Source organism: Rhinolophus sinicus, linkage group LG10, assembly GCF_036562045.2.
Source record: "Rhinolophus sinicus isolate RSC01 linkage group LG10, ASM3656204v1, whole genome shotgun sequence".
Classification (NCBI taxonomy): Eukaryota; Metazoa; Chordata; class Mammalia; order Chiroptera; family Rhinolophidae; genus Rhinolophus; species Rhinolophus sinicus.
Genome location: NC_133759.1, coordinates 43,424,350 through 43,439,733, shown reverse-complemented (window position 1 = coordinate 43,439,733; position 15,384 = coordinate 43,424,350). Strand labels below are relative to the sequence as shown.

Genomic DNA, 15,384 nt, shown 5'->3' with positions numbered 1-15,384 from the left:
TCACCGTCCGGGGCCGCAGATTCGCCATAAACGGCCCGACCACTCCGGATCGCGAGTACCGCGACTTCAGTTTCCAGAAACTCACCTTTAAGATGGAGGTGCTAGAGAAACCTTGTGGGGTGTCCAGGGACCCTTCCGAGTCCCACAGTATGGCCCCTGGAGCCTCAGCGGGCGGGCGGGGTTCTGTGGCGAAAGTGCAGCTCGGCAGCGCCGCGGCACCACGTTTACCCTGCGCAGACGCCGTCGCCGCCGCTGCTGCCGCCGCTGCTGTCCCTGCCTTTGCCGCCACCGTCTCCGCTGCTGCCGACCCCGCTGCCTCCGGGAGCCTCCATTGTTCAGGCGGCGCCGGGTCCAAGACCCGGCAACTTAGGGGCTCTCGAAACGGGAGGCGGACGACGGAGTTGAGACACCGGGGCGCCGGCGGGACCCGGAGCGGCAGGGGTCAGCGCGGGAATCCCGGGGAGCCGGGGCCAGAGCGTGGGGCGGCAGGGGGCCGGGGTGGCGAGGTCTGCAGCCTTCGGAGTTGGGGCTTCTCCTCCCCGGCCCATCTTTCCCCGCCGGCCTCCCCAAGTGGGGTCGGAGCCCCGGCGGGCAGCCCCGGCGATGAGCCCGGACTCGAGGTGGCCGGTGAGTGCGGGCCTGGGACCTGGGCGGGAGTGGCCAGTGGGGAAAGGGTTAGCTACTTTCGTGGGGGCGCACTGAGCTGCCCTGCCCGGGTGCCCCTCGGGCCACTCCAGCCAAGAGAACTGACAGGGCATTCACTCCCACCCGGCATCCTGGGACAAAATTGTATTCTTCGGGGCTGCCGGGGCCAATGGCAAGACGGGGAGCCTTGTTTAACTTGTTACACTTCGACAAAAGGGAAACGTCGCCGCATCCGGGAGGGCTGCGGGCACCGCCTGGGCCCGGCCTGATCCCTCCGGCCCCCGCCCCCTACTTCCTCCAGCCCCTTGAGCTCCACCGCCACCACACCCGTGGGCCCCGCGCCCTCCCCACGGGCTTTCAGGTCTAAGTTCTCGCTCCCTCCCCTGTGCCTTTGCTGTTGAGTCCCAGCGGGACATCTGCCCGGGGAAGCAGAGCCGCAGCCTTCACCAGGGACCCTTCATTGAAAGTGGAGAGCTTGTTTGTTCCTCCGCTTGGTCGGTGTTTCAAGACACAGCCCCAGGTGGGAAGGAAGTAGAAGTGAGCTGGAGTTGAAGGAATAGTTTTACTGATGTGGAAAGTCAGGGACTTTGTCGGAGAGGCTGAAGCAGCCCATTTGCTTGGTTAAGTAACAAGAGGAGAGAGGCCTAGAGGGGTCACTGTTTGTCATGGAGCTCAGGGTGGCACTGCCTGGAATAGTGCCAAGCCCCTAGCTGAATTGTTAAAACTCCACTATGCCTGGAGAAACTGGGGCAGTCTCTGACCAAGCTGGACTTCCTGGGGGCTGGTGCCATCTGCTGTCTCCATTCACCTAGGAACACTGGAGAGGAGAAAGGGAGGGCCCTGAGGACCAGCATGGAGCTGAGTGTGCCTGGATTGCCTTGTGTGTACCCTTAGGACCTGTACCAGGGCCAGGGCCAGGGCATAGGCTTCCCCAAAAGATCTCAGAAATGAACAAATTATTTCTATAATCCAGTGATTTCTGCTGGAGACTGGAACTAAATCATTGGCTACCCATTCAAGCCTCTACATGGGCTAACACTAGCTTTCATCTGTCTCTCTCAGCTCCAAATCTGATGGTCCCCTCATTTAGTTATTCATTCGACAGTTTATATATCCATTTGCCGAAAACTGAGTGTCCACAACATTCCAGGTACTGGGAATATAGAGATGGGTAGGCTCTGGTGACTGTACTTGAACGGCTCCCAGTCTAGTAGGAGACAAAGAGGTAAGAATTGAAGTCTATGGAAGCACAGTTAGGAGACACAAAGAAGTCATAACAGAAGAAGTGACATTTGAGCTGGGTTTTGAAGAATGAGTAGGAGCTTACCAATCAGAGAGGATGGAAGGTGTTCCAAATAGAGATCATCTTGCAGGAGTGAGAGGTTATAACATTCAGGGACTCGTAAATTGCCCTGGATACACAGAAGCACAGCTGTAACTGGTGAAAAGAAAAACCTAAAAAGGAGGACCAGGGCCAGAGTGAAAGGAGCATCTTGCATGTCGTCATAGGGGATTTGGATATTATCCTGAAGTAAGTAGGGAGCATCGGGAGGCTTTTAACCAAGAGATTGAAATGACTGTTGCTACTTAGTGGAAAGATCACTCTGGCCACGTTATGCAAGATGACGCTAGGAGAGTTGAGACATAGGTTAGAATGACCAGGCAAGAGGTGATGAGGCTCAGACTGTGGCCATGTTGTGAAGCAGATGGCATTTGGCGATCCTGTGGATGTGGGTTGGCCAGGATCCTTGGGGAGAGAGAGGGCTGGAGGGAGTGGAGTGAATGGCCAGGAGCTCTTCCTGGGTCTATGCTAACTGATCTATAAATTCTAGATGTGACAGCATGGGGGTGGACTTTGACGTGAAGACTTTCTGCCACAACTTGCGGGCGACTAAGCCACCATATGAGTGCCCCGTGGAGACTTGCCGCAAGGTCTACAAGAGTTACAGTGGTATCGAGTACCACCTGTACCATTATGACCACGACAACCCGCCGCCCCCGCAGCAGACACCACTCCGCAAGCACAAGAAGAAGGGACGCCAGTCCCGCCCAGCCAACAAGCAGTCGCCCAGCCCCTCAGAAGTATCCCAGTCCCCGGGCCGTGAGGTGATGAGCTATGCACAGGCCCAGCGTATGGTGGAGGTGGACCTGCATGGCCGTGTCCACCGCATCAGCATCTTCGACAACCTGGATGTGGTGTCAGAGGATGAGGAGGCTCCCGAGGAGGCCCCTGAGAATGGCAGCAACAAAGAGAACACGGAGACGCCAGCTGCTACGCCCAAGTCGGGCAAGCATAAGAACAAGGAGAAGCGCAAGGACTCGAACCATCACCACCACCATAATGCTTCCGCCAGCGCCACTCCCAAGCTGCCAGAGGTGGTGTACCGGGAGCTGGAGCAGGACACCCCTGACGCCCCGCCCCGGCCGACTTCCTATTACCGGTAAGGCCACCTCTGCCTCCTAACTCGGACACACTGGTCACGCAGGGCTTAGGAGCCGGAGAGAGGTGACAAGCAGAAGATAGGAGAATGGCAAGGATAAAGGACAGCAGCAGCACACTGGTCCAGCCAGGCCAGTGAACGGAATAGGACCCCAACTAATGATGGTGGTACTTACTGTATTAACGCCGCCATATTCCAGGCCCCGCACTGGGGGCTTTATGGCTACACCCTCATTTTATTCTCACAGCCCTCCCAGGTAGGTATTGTTCTCATTTCACAGATGAGGAAACCACAGTTCAGAAAGGGGGCCAAACTTACTGAGAGTCACAGGCCAGTACGTATCAGAACTGGTATTCAAGTCCAGGTTCCTCTGACTCTGAAGCTACACTATTTCCACTGTATCAAAAGATCCCTTCTCTGTTCCTGACCTCCACTCCATCACGGTGTGACCTTGGGAAACGCACCCAGCTTCTGCTGTTCTAGTGACTCCATCGGCAGAGCAGGTTTAATATCCCTCTGGCAGCCTAAAGGGAGAAGACTAGGGACAGTGATTTCAGAATGTCGTAAAAGCTATTTGTAAATCTGCAGAGGTAATTTTCCCATTATTTGTTCCGTTGTTATCCCCCATCCATTAGCACGTGTAAGCAGTATTTCTGTCACCTATGTTTTGTACTCCAATGGCTCTTTTATTTATTTCACTTCGTTGTTACTTGATACCCCACTTCTTTCCAAAAATTAATCACAGTGGCTCCTAATAAAGTCACACGCGTAGGCTAAACACCTTTAACATGAGGTAAAAAAATGAAGAGGTGAGGGCAATGTGGTTACAAATAGACACCCTAGCTGAAGGATACAGAAACCGAGTGTAAAACTGCCCTCTGAGAGTCTTGGCAGCCAAGGCGAAGAGTGCGTTCATATGAGTTAGTTACAGAGCAGTCTTTGGTGTCAACTTATCAGAAGGCCTTGTAAAGGTTTGAGAAGGACTTGTAAAGGTTTCTGTGTAAACAGTGGTTTTTACCAAAAGTAGAATCCATGTGGCATACTAAATCTCATAAAAAGCAAATCTGTGGGAACCCAAGTAATTTGGCCCAGTATGTCACTTTTCTCTCTTCCCTGTTCACATGTCCGCCAGTCTCCTTCCTCTCTTCCATTCTTTCATCTATCCAGCCCAGCTCCACCTCCTTCTGACTTTGCACTTTCTCTTTCTCTTTCCTGTTAGCACTGACTGTCATGCCCACCCCAACACACAGACCCCTCTCTGGCCTGCCCTCCCTCCTAATGGTGCTCTGAAAGGTAGCTCAGCCCAGCTCATTCCACTCCTCTTCTTTCTCCCTCTACTCAGATTCATTTTTTCCTCCTGAAGATCAGGTCTGCTCTCTAGGGCAGCCGTTCTCAGCTGGTGCACTGCCATCAGTTGGGAGGTATGTGGCATGTAATTACTATTGTTAGCAGAACTGCCCAAGTTTTGGAAATGATTTGCTTTTTATATGAATTTGAGAAGATTTGGGGTCATCTCTCTAATAACACCACTTTCTCTTGCTTGCATCGGATATACTTTCTTGAGGGGGAGGAGACGGAGGAGTGTCAGCTGGTGTGCCAGGAATTATACATGACAAGCCTTGCAGCCTACCTTATCTGCTGCAGCCTGTAATCTGGGTGCACTGTGGGCGTGTGCTGTACACCATCACATAATGTGGTGTGTGTCATGGCAGAGAAAAGGTTTAGAGCTGTTGCCAAGGCCTGGAAGGGGCCGGATCGTTCACACTAGCCCTGAGCCACACCTTTTTTCAAGGATGAGGACGTTGCAGTCACCTTAGGGAAGAGGTAAAGGGCTAAGGAAGAAGCTGCTTCCTATAGGCACAGCATTTTAGTCTGTATCTTCCCTTCCACCCCCAAAACACCTTTCAAATGAACAACACTGAGAGCCTATTTTTGTGTGGTGAATCAGACATGGTCCTTGCCTCTGTCCTGTAGTGGAGGCGTTAGACACATAAACAGTGACAATGAAAGGCAAGGTGGGTCAGGGCGATACAAGCGCTAATGATGAAGCTAACATTTGTTGAGCACTTGCTCCCCGCCAGGTACTGTTCCTAAGCACTTATTAACTTATTTATTGCTCATACTAGCTGTATGAAATAGGTTCATGTTAGCGTTACCACTTTAAAATGAAACAAGGTCCAGGGACGTTAGCTCAATTGCCTGCTGTCACATACAGAACGTGGCTCCAGAGCCTGTGCTGGCCTGGCCCGCTCTAGCACCCAGAGCTCCAGTTTTTCTTGTGGAGATGGGAGGGCAGGGTCAGGAATTAACATTTATCTAGGGCCTGCTATGTGGCACTTGATTTGGCCCATTCATTTTTGTAATTCCATCTACTCCTGAGAGCTTATTTCGGAGTAAGGAGTGTTATCCTCATTCTGTCGATAAAACCAAGATTCAGAAAAGAGCAGTGATGTCCCGAAGGTCACACAGTTGGCAGAGCCAGGATTTAAATTTAGGTTTGTTAGAAGCTGAAGCCTGGTTCCTTCCATTGTAGCTCCCTGCAGCTTTACAATACTAGAGTCCGGGCAACCTGGAGCATCGTAATGGCGTGGAGGGCCCAGGCTGACTCCTACCTTACAGGCACCTGCTAGCCCAGTGAGTGCTGTAGGGTAGAGTTGGAATCAGCCTGCCACTTCCTGGTTGTGTGACCCGTCAGTGTTGGGCAGTTAGCTTCAGTCTCCTCAGTGGGAAATAACATTGACGCTATGGCTGTGGTGAAAATAAATGTGATAATTTAGCATAATGCCTGGCTTATAGTAAATGCTCAGTAAATCTTAGTTATTCTGACTGTTATCTCCCAAGGCTCTCCAGAGTACCTAGAGTTTGAGGGAGCCCTGAGCTGGTGCAGGCAACAGTTGACAAGACCCATGGTGGCTCCCTTCAGGGCACTGCCAGCAGGTGCTAAAACAATTCATATGTAATTTGCAAGGGCTACCTGAGGACCCCACTGCCCCTGACTATTTGCACCATCATCCGGACCATCCCAATGGGTCCTTGCTGCCCTGTCCTTCTCCCTTTAGGAGTCTGGCTGAGCCTTTGCACCGCAAGGGAGGTGGTGTAGCAGCTAATACACAAACTTAGGTTCACATCCCAGCGCTGCCGCTTTCTCATAAGGGACCGGGGGCAGGTGAATTAACCTCCCCAAACTTTAACGTTTCCTTTTCTGCAAAATAGGAATGATTATAGGACCCACAGTACCTGGGTTTAAGGTAAGGATGGAATGAGACAGTACAGGCCTGGCCTGGAGTGAGTGCTCAGCAAATGTAAGCCATTGTCTTTCCGGCAGGGCAATCTCAGCCACATAATGCTTAGCTGCTGTGTGCCCTGCAGGTACATCGAGAAGTCGGCAGAAGAGTTGGACGAGGAGGTCGAGTATGACATGGACGAGGAGGATTACATCTGGCTGGATATCATGAATGAGAGGCGGAAGGCGGAAGGCGTGAGTCCCATCCCGCAGGAGGTCTTCGAGTACTTAATGGACCGACTGGAGAAGGAGTCCTACTTTGAGAGCCACAATAAAGGCGACCCCAATGCGCTGGTGGATGAGGACGCTGTGTGCTGCATCTGCAATGACGGTGAGTGCCAGAACAGCAACGTCATCCTCTTCTGTGACATGTGCAACCTGGCTGTGCACCAGGAGTGCTATGGTGTCCCCTACATCCCCGAGGGCCAGTGGCTGTGCCGCCGTTGCCTACAATCACCCTCCCGTGCTGTGGACTGTGCCCTATGCCCCAACAAGGGCGGTGCCTTCAAGCAAACAGATGATGGGCGCTGGGCCCATGTGGTGTGTGCCCTGTGGATCCCTGAGGTCTGCTTCGCCAACACAGTCTTCCTGGAGCCTATCGACAGCATTGAGCATATCCCGCCAGCTCGGTGGAAGCTGACCTGCTACATTTGCAAACAGCGGGGCTCAGGGGCCTGCATCCAGTGCCACAAGGCCAACTGCTACACAGCCTTCCATGTGACATGCGCCCAGCAGGCTGGCCTTTACATGAAGATGGAGCCTGTGCGGGAGACCGGTGCCAATGGCACTTCCTTCAGCGTCCGTAAGACGGCCTACTGTGACATCCACACGCCCCCAGGTTCGGCGCGCCGCCTGCCTGCCCTGTCCCACAGTGAGGGGGAGGAGGATGAGGAGGAAGAGGAGGAGGAGGGTAAGAGCTGGAGCTCAGAGAAGGTGAAGAAGGCCAAGGCCAAGTCCCGGATCAAGATGAAGAAGGCACGGAAGATTCTGGCAGAGAAGCGGGCAGCAGCACCTGTGGTGTCCGTGCCCTGCATCCCACCACACAGGTATGTGGGGGCAGGTGGATAGGCCGGGCACGGGAGAAGCAGCCCTGCCGTACACTGACAGCCCCCTGAGTGCAGTGACAAGGTGGGGTTATCTTCTTCCTATCAGGAGCTACATGGAAGTTAAAAAAAAATCCAAAAGAAGGTAGCTCTAGCAGGTCACCTGACTTTTACATTAGAAGCCAGAAACTTCAAATTTTATCTGGCAGACCTAACAGATGTTTTAAACTGCCCTTCATTTTGATGGTGTGGTTTAAGTCAGGAAGAAAGAAATGGAATGAAAGAAGGGGGGAAGGAAATGCTCAAGGAGTTGCAGAGTGGTTCCTGCCACAGATGAGTCCAGAAGAGGGCTGTGATCCTCAGTTATTTTTAACTCTCTCCTGTGCTCCGGAGTTGATTTCCTACAGTTTACTGCTCTGCTTTATCTTAAAACCTCCCACAGCTCCATTTGAGGAGGTATCCCAGGGTCAGACAGTACTCTGGGCTATACAGACAGTAGCAGTCTAGGGGCCCAGCTCCCTGAACCCCTGATGAACAGAGTTAGGCGTCTGTCTTAGTGCTGGGAGCTTGGCTTTCCGTCTGCTGAGGTACCATTGATGGCACTGTTTGCTCTTCTTTGCCTTGAGCCATGTCACAGGCCTTTTTGACAGTACATTCCCTATTCAGCTCCATTCAGGAGCTCTTACTAGCCAGAAACCCATGTTCTACTGAAGAAAATAAGGGCCCAACAGGTTTTTATCTTTATTCTCCTGCCTCCCAGGCTCAGTAAAATCACCAACCGCCTTACCATCCAAAGGAAGAGCCAGTTCATGCAGAGGCTGCACAGCTACTGGACGTTAAAGCGGCAGTCACGAAATGGGGTCCCGCTGCTACGTCGCCTGCAGACACACCTGCAGTCTCAGAGGAACTGTGACCAAGTCGGGGTACCGTGTCAGATTCCCTGTGGGCTCTGGGAACTAGGGCCAGGGGAATAAGGACTGAGATTTGTGACTCTAGCATCCAGTGTCTGAGGACTTAGGCTCTTTCTTTCTCTAATCTAGCCCTCAAATCAGGATCAAGATGAAATCCTTATAGATTATCCGCATGAGGGAATGATGGCACATTCCTATGTATTTATTCATTCGTTCACTTAACAAGTGTATACCAAGCGTTGGCACAGGGGACATGTAGTTTGAGAAGCTCCCACTTGAATTGCCAGACCTGCCAGTAAATCCCTGTGCTCCTTCCTTTGGTTTTACTTGTCTTTGACCCAAGTTTCCTGGGCTGTCCTCCCATCTGGCCTTTCCTCTGGCTCTCTCATCATCTCCTGACCCCCTTTTTGCCTCTACAGAGAGATTCTGAGGATAAGAATTGGGCCCTCAAAGAACAGCTCAAGTCTTGGCAGCGACTCCGACATGACCTAGAGCGAGCTCGGCTGCTGGTGGAGCTGATTCGCAAGCGGGAGAAACTCAAACGGGAGACGGTGAGTGTTCCTGGGCCAGCTCTTTTTTACAGAGGAGAAAACATATCTGGGAGTAGGAAAAGCATGTGTTCCCTGGACAGGAAACAACAAGGCTGATAGCTGGAGTCAGGTCTCCTGGTGCTCAGTGTGCTTTTGGGCTCATTGACAGCAGAACATGACAGGAGAGGATGAACGGAAGCCTAAATGATGTGATACTGGTAGCCAGCACTGGGAGTTCAGTCAAGGAGGGGAAAGGCCCGAGCAGGTGGGGAGTTGCACTGGGTGGAGTCTGGTATGAGGCAGACCTGAGCGAGTACCTTGAGCTGTGAGGGGTAGGAAGGCAGGCACATTCCCAAACCAGCTGAGCCCCGACCCTTTCCTCAGACCTCTCTGCCGGGGGCTGGCCTAGGCCTGGCTGATTGGGCCTTTGTGTGTGTCAGATCAAGGTCCAGCAGATCGCCATGGAGATGCAGCTGACCCCTTTCCTCATCCTCCTTCGCAAAACCTTGGAGCAGCTCCAAGAGAAGGACACAGGCAACATCTTCAGCGAGCCGGTCCCTCTGTCTGAGGTAACCGAATTGGACGAAGTAAGAATCCCTTCCCCTCACTCCACCTTCTTTCTGTTCCTCTCCCAGTTGGACCCCTGCTGCAGGTCTGGGCCAGGGACTAGGAGGGAATCTTGAAGAGAGGGGCTGGTGGCTGTGGGGCTCCAGGATGACCTGGAGCCACATGCATCACCTGGACTCTGTCTTGTCCCTGTCGTACCCCAAGGGCCCAGAATGGGAGGCAATCTGCACTCCTTCCCCAGAGGCAGGGACTGAGTCTGCCAAGTGAATAATCCCAGGGCAGGAAGACACTTTCGGGGTGCTGAACCCTAGAACGGACACTTTAGAAGGCTCAGCACCTAAAGAACCAGCTCTGAAGTCCTAGGTCCTGACTGGCAGACTCTTCTCTCTAAAAGGTATAAAATGAGAGGCCTGAGGCAGCAGCCTCCTTATAAGTCTTAATGATAAGTAAAAAAGAGCTATAGGAATGCAAGATGGTGTTCTTTCCAGAGGATTCCCCTAGCCATTTTCTTACTGAAGCCTCATATGTCTCTAGGAGGTAGATTTGGCTGTAATTTCATTACCGCTTTCCAGACAAGGAAAAGAAGGCCCAGAGAGGTTAAGACACTTGCCAAGGTCACACAGCTTGTGACTGGTAAAGTCAAGACTAGAATCCAGCTTTCCTTTCCCCTGTGCTATATGCCTGCCTCTAACTGTGGTGGGAGGAGGTTGCTGGATGCATTTCAGGGGGTGGTGTTAGGAGCAGGGGTTCAGGGGGAATGAGGGGCATATCTCCATTTAGCCACACCTGCCCTGCTCTCCCAGGTACCTGACTACCTAGACCACATCAAAAAGCCCATGGACTTTTTCACCATGAAGCAGAACTTGGAGGCTTACCGCTACCTGAACTTTGATGATTTTGAGGAGGACTTCAACCTCATCATCAGCAACTGCCTCAAGTATAATGCCAAGGACACCATCTTCTACCGGGCAGCGGTGCGGCTCCGTGAGCAGGGTGGCGCTGTGCTTCGCCAGGCCCGGCGCCAGGCAGAAAAAATGGGCATTGACTTTGAGACGGGCATGCATATCCCCCACAGCCTGGCTGGAGACGAGGCCCCACACCACACTGAAGATGGTGGGTGATAAGTCACACACATACGGAGGGGCGCATGCCGGGGACGGACAGCTTTTCCAAAGTCCCCTCCTGGGAGTTGGTAGTTTAGGCAGGAAGCAGCTAGGCTGAGCAGTGGCAAGCTCCCCCCAGGAATGCTCCCCAGGAAACCAGGCTGGGTAAATGGGTAGCAGTGTTCACTGGCCACTCTTGCTGCTGCTGTTTTATAAATGTGCCTGGTGAGGAGCTGAAGGGACAGGAGTGGGTGTCTTGCTGCCTGCCAGGTTCAGAGGGCCCAGAGAGCTGCCCTGAGCCTAACCTTTACCCCCTGTGCCCACCCCAGCAGCAGAGGAAGAGCGGCTGGTCCTGCTGGAGAAGCAGAAGCACCTGCCAGTGGAAGAGCAGCTGAAGTTGTTGCTGGAGCGGCTGAAGGAGGTGAATGCCAGCAAGCAGAGCGTGGGCCGCTCGCGGCGAGCAAAGATGATCAAGAAGGAGGTGACAGCGCTGCGGCGGAAGCTTGCCCACCAGCGGGAAACTGGACGGGATGGGCCTGAGCGGCACGGCCCCTCCAGCCGGGGCAGCCTGACACCCCACCCAGCAGCCTGTGACAAGGACGGGCAGACAGACAGTGCCGCCGAGGAGAGCAGCAGCCAGGAGACAAGCAAAGGTCTGAACCTCATAGCAAGGTGGACCCCAAAGCAAGCCAGACTTTGACTCTGCAGCACACACTCAGCCCCTGCCATCCCCCAGACAGAGGTCTCTTCTGCACAGCTAGCTGTACTTTCTCCCTCATTCCCTGGTCTGGGGCTTCTTAGCTGCCCCTCTAGCTATTTGTATAAGAGACAGCGTTCCTAATCCTTGATTCCCGAATCATCTCCCAACTCTAGCTGGAGTAGTGGTCCCATACACCCAGGGCATACCCTGGGCTTCTACCTTCCACATCAGGCCCCTCACCAACTCTCCTTCTCTCTTTCTCTGCTCCAGGCCTGGGTCCCAACATGTCCTCAACCCCCGCACATGAGGTGGGAAGGAGAACCTCAGTTCTGTTCTCCAAAAAGAACCCGAAGACAGCTGGACCGCCCAAGAGGCCGGGCCGGCCCCCCAAAAACCGGGAGAGCCAGATGACCCCCAGCCACGGAGGCAGTCCTGTGGGGCCCCCCCAGCTTCCCATCATGAGCTCCCTGCGTCAGCGCAAGCGGGGTAGGAGCCCCCGGCCCAGTTCGAGCTCAGACAGCGACAGTGATAAATCCACAGAAGACCCCCCAATGGGTGAGCCTCACCATCACCCAGCCCCCCAAGAGAGTGAGCAAAGCTGCCATCCTTCCCAACATAACTTGCACCTACTCCTTCATTTGCCCATAAGATGTCAAAGATAGAAGGGCCCTTAGGAATCCTTTAATTTAATCCCCTCATTTTACAGACTGGGCAACTGAAGCCCAAAGACACTGCCCCAGCTAGATTCCCACCCAGGGCCCCCTCCTTTGTATCACTTCACTTTTTCTCTTCTTATTCTCCTTGGGGATCTCCTGCCCTTTAAGCCATTTGTGTCCTAAGACCTGTAACTGCCAAGGGGAAGTGCAAGGGGTGGGGCAGAGCTATGGCCAACAGTGGTGGACACTGCCCAGAGATAGCTCCGCTGGCCAGGGTGGAGGAATTTTCTGGCATAGAAGGGGAAGCCAAGCTCTAAGTACCTCTTACCCTCCATGCCATCTCTGATCTACATCTTCCTGACCGATTCCTTCCTTCCTCCTCCTCCTCCCCTACCAAGACTTACCAGCCAACGGCTTCAGCAGTGGAAACCAGCCAGTAAAGAAGAGTTTCTTGGTCTACCGAAATGACTGCAGCCTTCCCCGGAGCAGCTCAGACTCTGAGTCCAGCAGCAGCAGCAGCAGCAGTGCTGCCTCAGACCGAACCAGGTACTGGCCCCCCAGATCAAGGCCTGCCCCAATGGGAAGTGGGGTGGTAGCCATCTCAGCCTAGATTAAGATGGCACAGACCCAAGTTTCTCTGCAAAGTAAATGAAATAGATGAGAATGTCTCCATAATGGAATGGAGGGAACCATCCTAGGTTCAGCTGATGTTTTAGAGCAGAGGGCATAAACTGACGTCTTGTGGCCTAGATTTGGCCTGTAGACATTTTGTTGGGCCAGCATGGTGGTTTAAAAAAAAAAAAAATCCATAAGTGTCATAAAATTCCCAGTTTCTGTATTTATTTTTTTTAAATAAGATCTGGCGAAAAATCGGACCAATATTGCCTTTGGACAGGGCATGCATTCATCACCACCACTGCTAAATCCCACCCACATCAGTCAAATCGCTGCCAAGCCCCTAAGGGCATTTGAATTTGAAATTCTTTTAAGTAGTCTTTTCTGCTTTCCAAAAGTCTTAGACCCTGGGGGCTTAAGAGAGGTCACCCACTGTGCCATTCCCCACTCTTCCCATCTCAGCTGAGCTCTCCTTGTCTTGTCCCCAGCACAACGCCCTCAAAACAAGGCAGGGGCAAGCCCTCCTTCTCTCGGGGCACGTTCCCAGAGGACAGCAGTGAAGATACCTCAGGCACTGAGAACGAGGCCTACTCCGTGGGCACTGGCCGCGGCGTGGGCCACAGCAGTAAGTACCCTCGCCCAAGGCCAGGAATGCCGGAGGCCCAGTGTCCGGGCCTTGCCAGCCCCCTGGCTGCTGATCCGCCCCCTCTCTCCCATTCCTGTGAAGTGGTAAGGAAGAGTCTGAGCCGGGGAGCGGGCTGGCTGTCGGAGGATGAGGACTCCCCGCTGGACGCTCTAGACCTGGTGTGGGCCAAATGCCGAGGGTATCCGTCGTACCCAGCTCTGGTAGGCCTCTGCTTGTCTTGTCCTGCCCCTTGCATGTCGACCCCAGAATGTAGACTCAATTAGCAGACTTCCTACTCTGCTGAGCGGTAGAGCGCAATGTGTTTGGCAGGTGGACACCTAGAAGTCCCTGATTAGTTTCTCCATCTCTCCCTTTTCCTTCCCTTTGCCCCTTGGGCCCTTGGGCTCTGAAATAGTTCAGCATAGGAAGAAGCCAAGGGTCAACACTGTAGCCTTAGTAGCATGATAACCTTTCTCTGTCCCTACCTCAGAGGTACATTTCAAATTCTTGGGTAGTGTAGTAAGCCTTGGGGAAGGAGGGGACTGCACCAAACCCAGGTCTTATTATACCCTCAGATCATTGATCCAAAGATGCCCCGGGAAGGTATGTTCCACCATGGGGTTCCCATTCCTGTGCCCCCACTGGAGGTGCTGAAACTTGGGGAGCAGATGACCCAGGAAGCCCGAGAGCATCTCTACCTCGTCCTCTTCTTTGACAACAAGCGAACCTGGTAAGAGAGGAGGGGAGCATTTGCTGACTCACAGCCACAGATGCAGCCCTGGGTATGGGGGCAGGCTGTCAGGAAATTCCAGCAACAAGACAGACTGGGCTATCACAGATCAGTGTGGGAGGGACTTAGGTCTTTGAGCAAAAGGATTGTGTTGACATGAATCTGAGTGAATGAGTGGGCAGCAGTGACAAACAGCTGTAGCTAGAAAACAAAGGATCATCAGTGACAGTGACAAATATGGGAGTGGCTCCCCACCCAGACTCAGGTGACTTTTAGACTTACTTTTCCCACCTCTGCCTCCCTGGTGACAAGATGGGGATAAAGCAGGCATCAACTTTCAGGCTCTGAATCCCTGTTCTGCCACATTTACATATGTAGTCTTTTTGTTCATTGTCTGCAGAGGATATTTAATGCCAGTAAAGTCTGCCTGGAGCCTATGGGACAAGGCCCCTATTTCAGGGTATATCAGGGCTCCTCCTTTCTGCATTCCTAAATAACCCTGTGGTTACCTTCAGTGTAGACTGTAATCAGTTCCTTGAGGGCAGGGACTGTGTCTCTTGGTGTCTGTAACCCCAGTGCCCACCAGAGCCTGGCCCTCAGGAGGTGTTTTTGAATGAATAAAGGAGTGAGGAAGGCTGGTGCTTGTTGCTCTCCCAGAGATGACTGACTTGATCCTCACCTCGTCCTACAGGCAGTGGCTGCCCAGGACTAAGCTGGTTCCTCTGGGCGTGAACCAGGACCTAGACAAGGAGAAGATGCTGGAGGGCCGCAAGTCCAACATCCGCAAGTCAGTGCAGATCGCCTACCACAGGGCCCTGCAGCACCGCAGCAAGGTGCAGGGCGAGCAGAGCAGCGAGACCAGTGATAGTGACTGATACTGCCCCGCACAGCCCAACCGATAGTGCCCTGCCACCTCTCTCCTCCCCTTCGCTCACTGTCCTGGAGTGGCACCGGCCTCTGCACTGACTCATTCCTGGTCTTGGGGCCAGTCTCAGGGGAAGCTGGGTGGGGGAGGTCCCTCCTGCCCTGAGTGCAGCTGGACTGTACAGAACACTCCAAGGGCCATGGCGGCTCTGTGCAAGGAGAGGGGAGGTCTCAGAGGTCAGAAAGCTCGAGACCTCAGCATTAAAGTGCAGGGTGGTGGGCCAAGGTTAGGACACTGCATAAAACAGGCCATCCCACCACCTCTACCTGCTTATGCCAGGAGAATCCATAACTGCCTAGTGGCCTGAGGCCCCTGCAGGTGGTGAGGAGAACGGGCATCTGCTCAGCCTAGCAGTGGGATTGATGTCTGTCCAGCCCGGAAGAGGGGCACTAGGTGACCCCCTCCCCTGCTGTTGTAAATACTGTAATTATCGGAGAATTTAAATTATTCTCATTTGTAACTGCGTTTCCGGGTCGCGCCAGAGTCATTTGGTACTAAAAAGACTGGGGCCTGTCCCCACTCCCCTTCTTCCCATAGATGCCCCCACCTTTCAAACTGGTTTGTATTTATTTCAAAGGAAGAAAATATATTGATTCTTAGAAAATAGATG

At 53.3% G+C, this 15,384-nt stretch overlaps 1 protein-coding gene across 13 annotated transcripts; it reads left to right on the top strand.

The window, feature by feature from the left end:
* On the top strand, window positions 1–15,380 carry BRPF1 (bromodomain and PHD finger containing 1). Of its 13 annotated transcripts, none has more exons than XM_019748319.2 (14): window positions 8–627; window positions 2,478–3,086; window positions 6,456–7,415; window positions 8,173–8,335; window positions 8,743–8,874; window positions 9,294–9,440; window positions 10,224–10,533; window positions 10,853–11,176; window positions 11,494–11,778; window positions 12,278–12,425; window positions 12,983–13,119; window positions 13,222–13,340; window positions 13,695–13,849; window positions 14,541–15,380. In XM_019748319.2, the coding sequence occupies exons 2-14, from the start codon at window positions 2,488–2,490 to the stop codon at window positions 14,722–14,724; spliced, it is 3,663 nt and encodes a 1,220-aa protein (XP_019603878.1). In that variant the 5' UTR covers window positions 8–627; window positions 2,478–2,487; the 3' UTR covers window positions 14,725–15,380. The 13 variants fall into 13 exon arrangements, with proteins under 13 accessions (XP_019603882.1, XP_074169115.1, XP_019603883.1 ...); XM_019748321.2 differs by having other exon boundaries at window positions 18–627; window positions 9,294–9,422; XM_019748320.2 differs by having other exon boundaries at window positions 22–627; window positions 10,856–11,176.
* The last annotated feature ends 4 nt before the right edge of the window (window positions 15,381–15,384 follow it).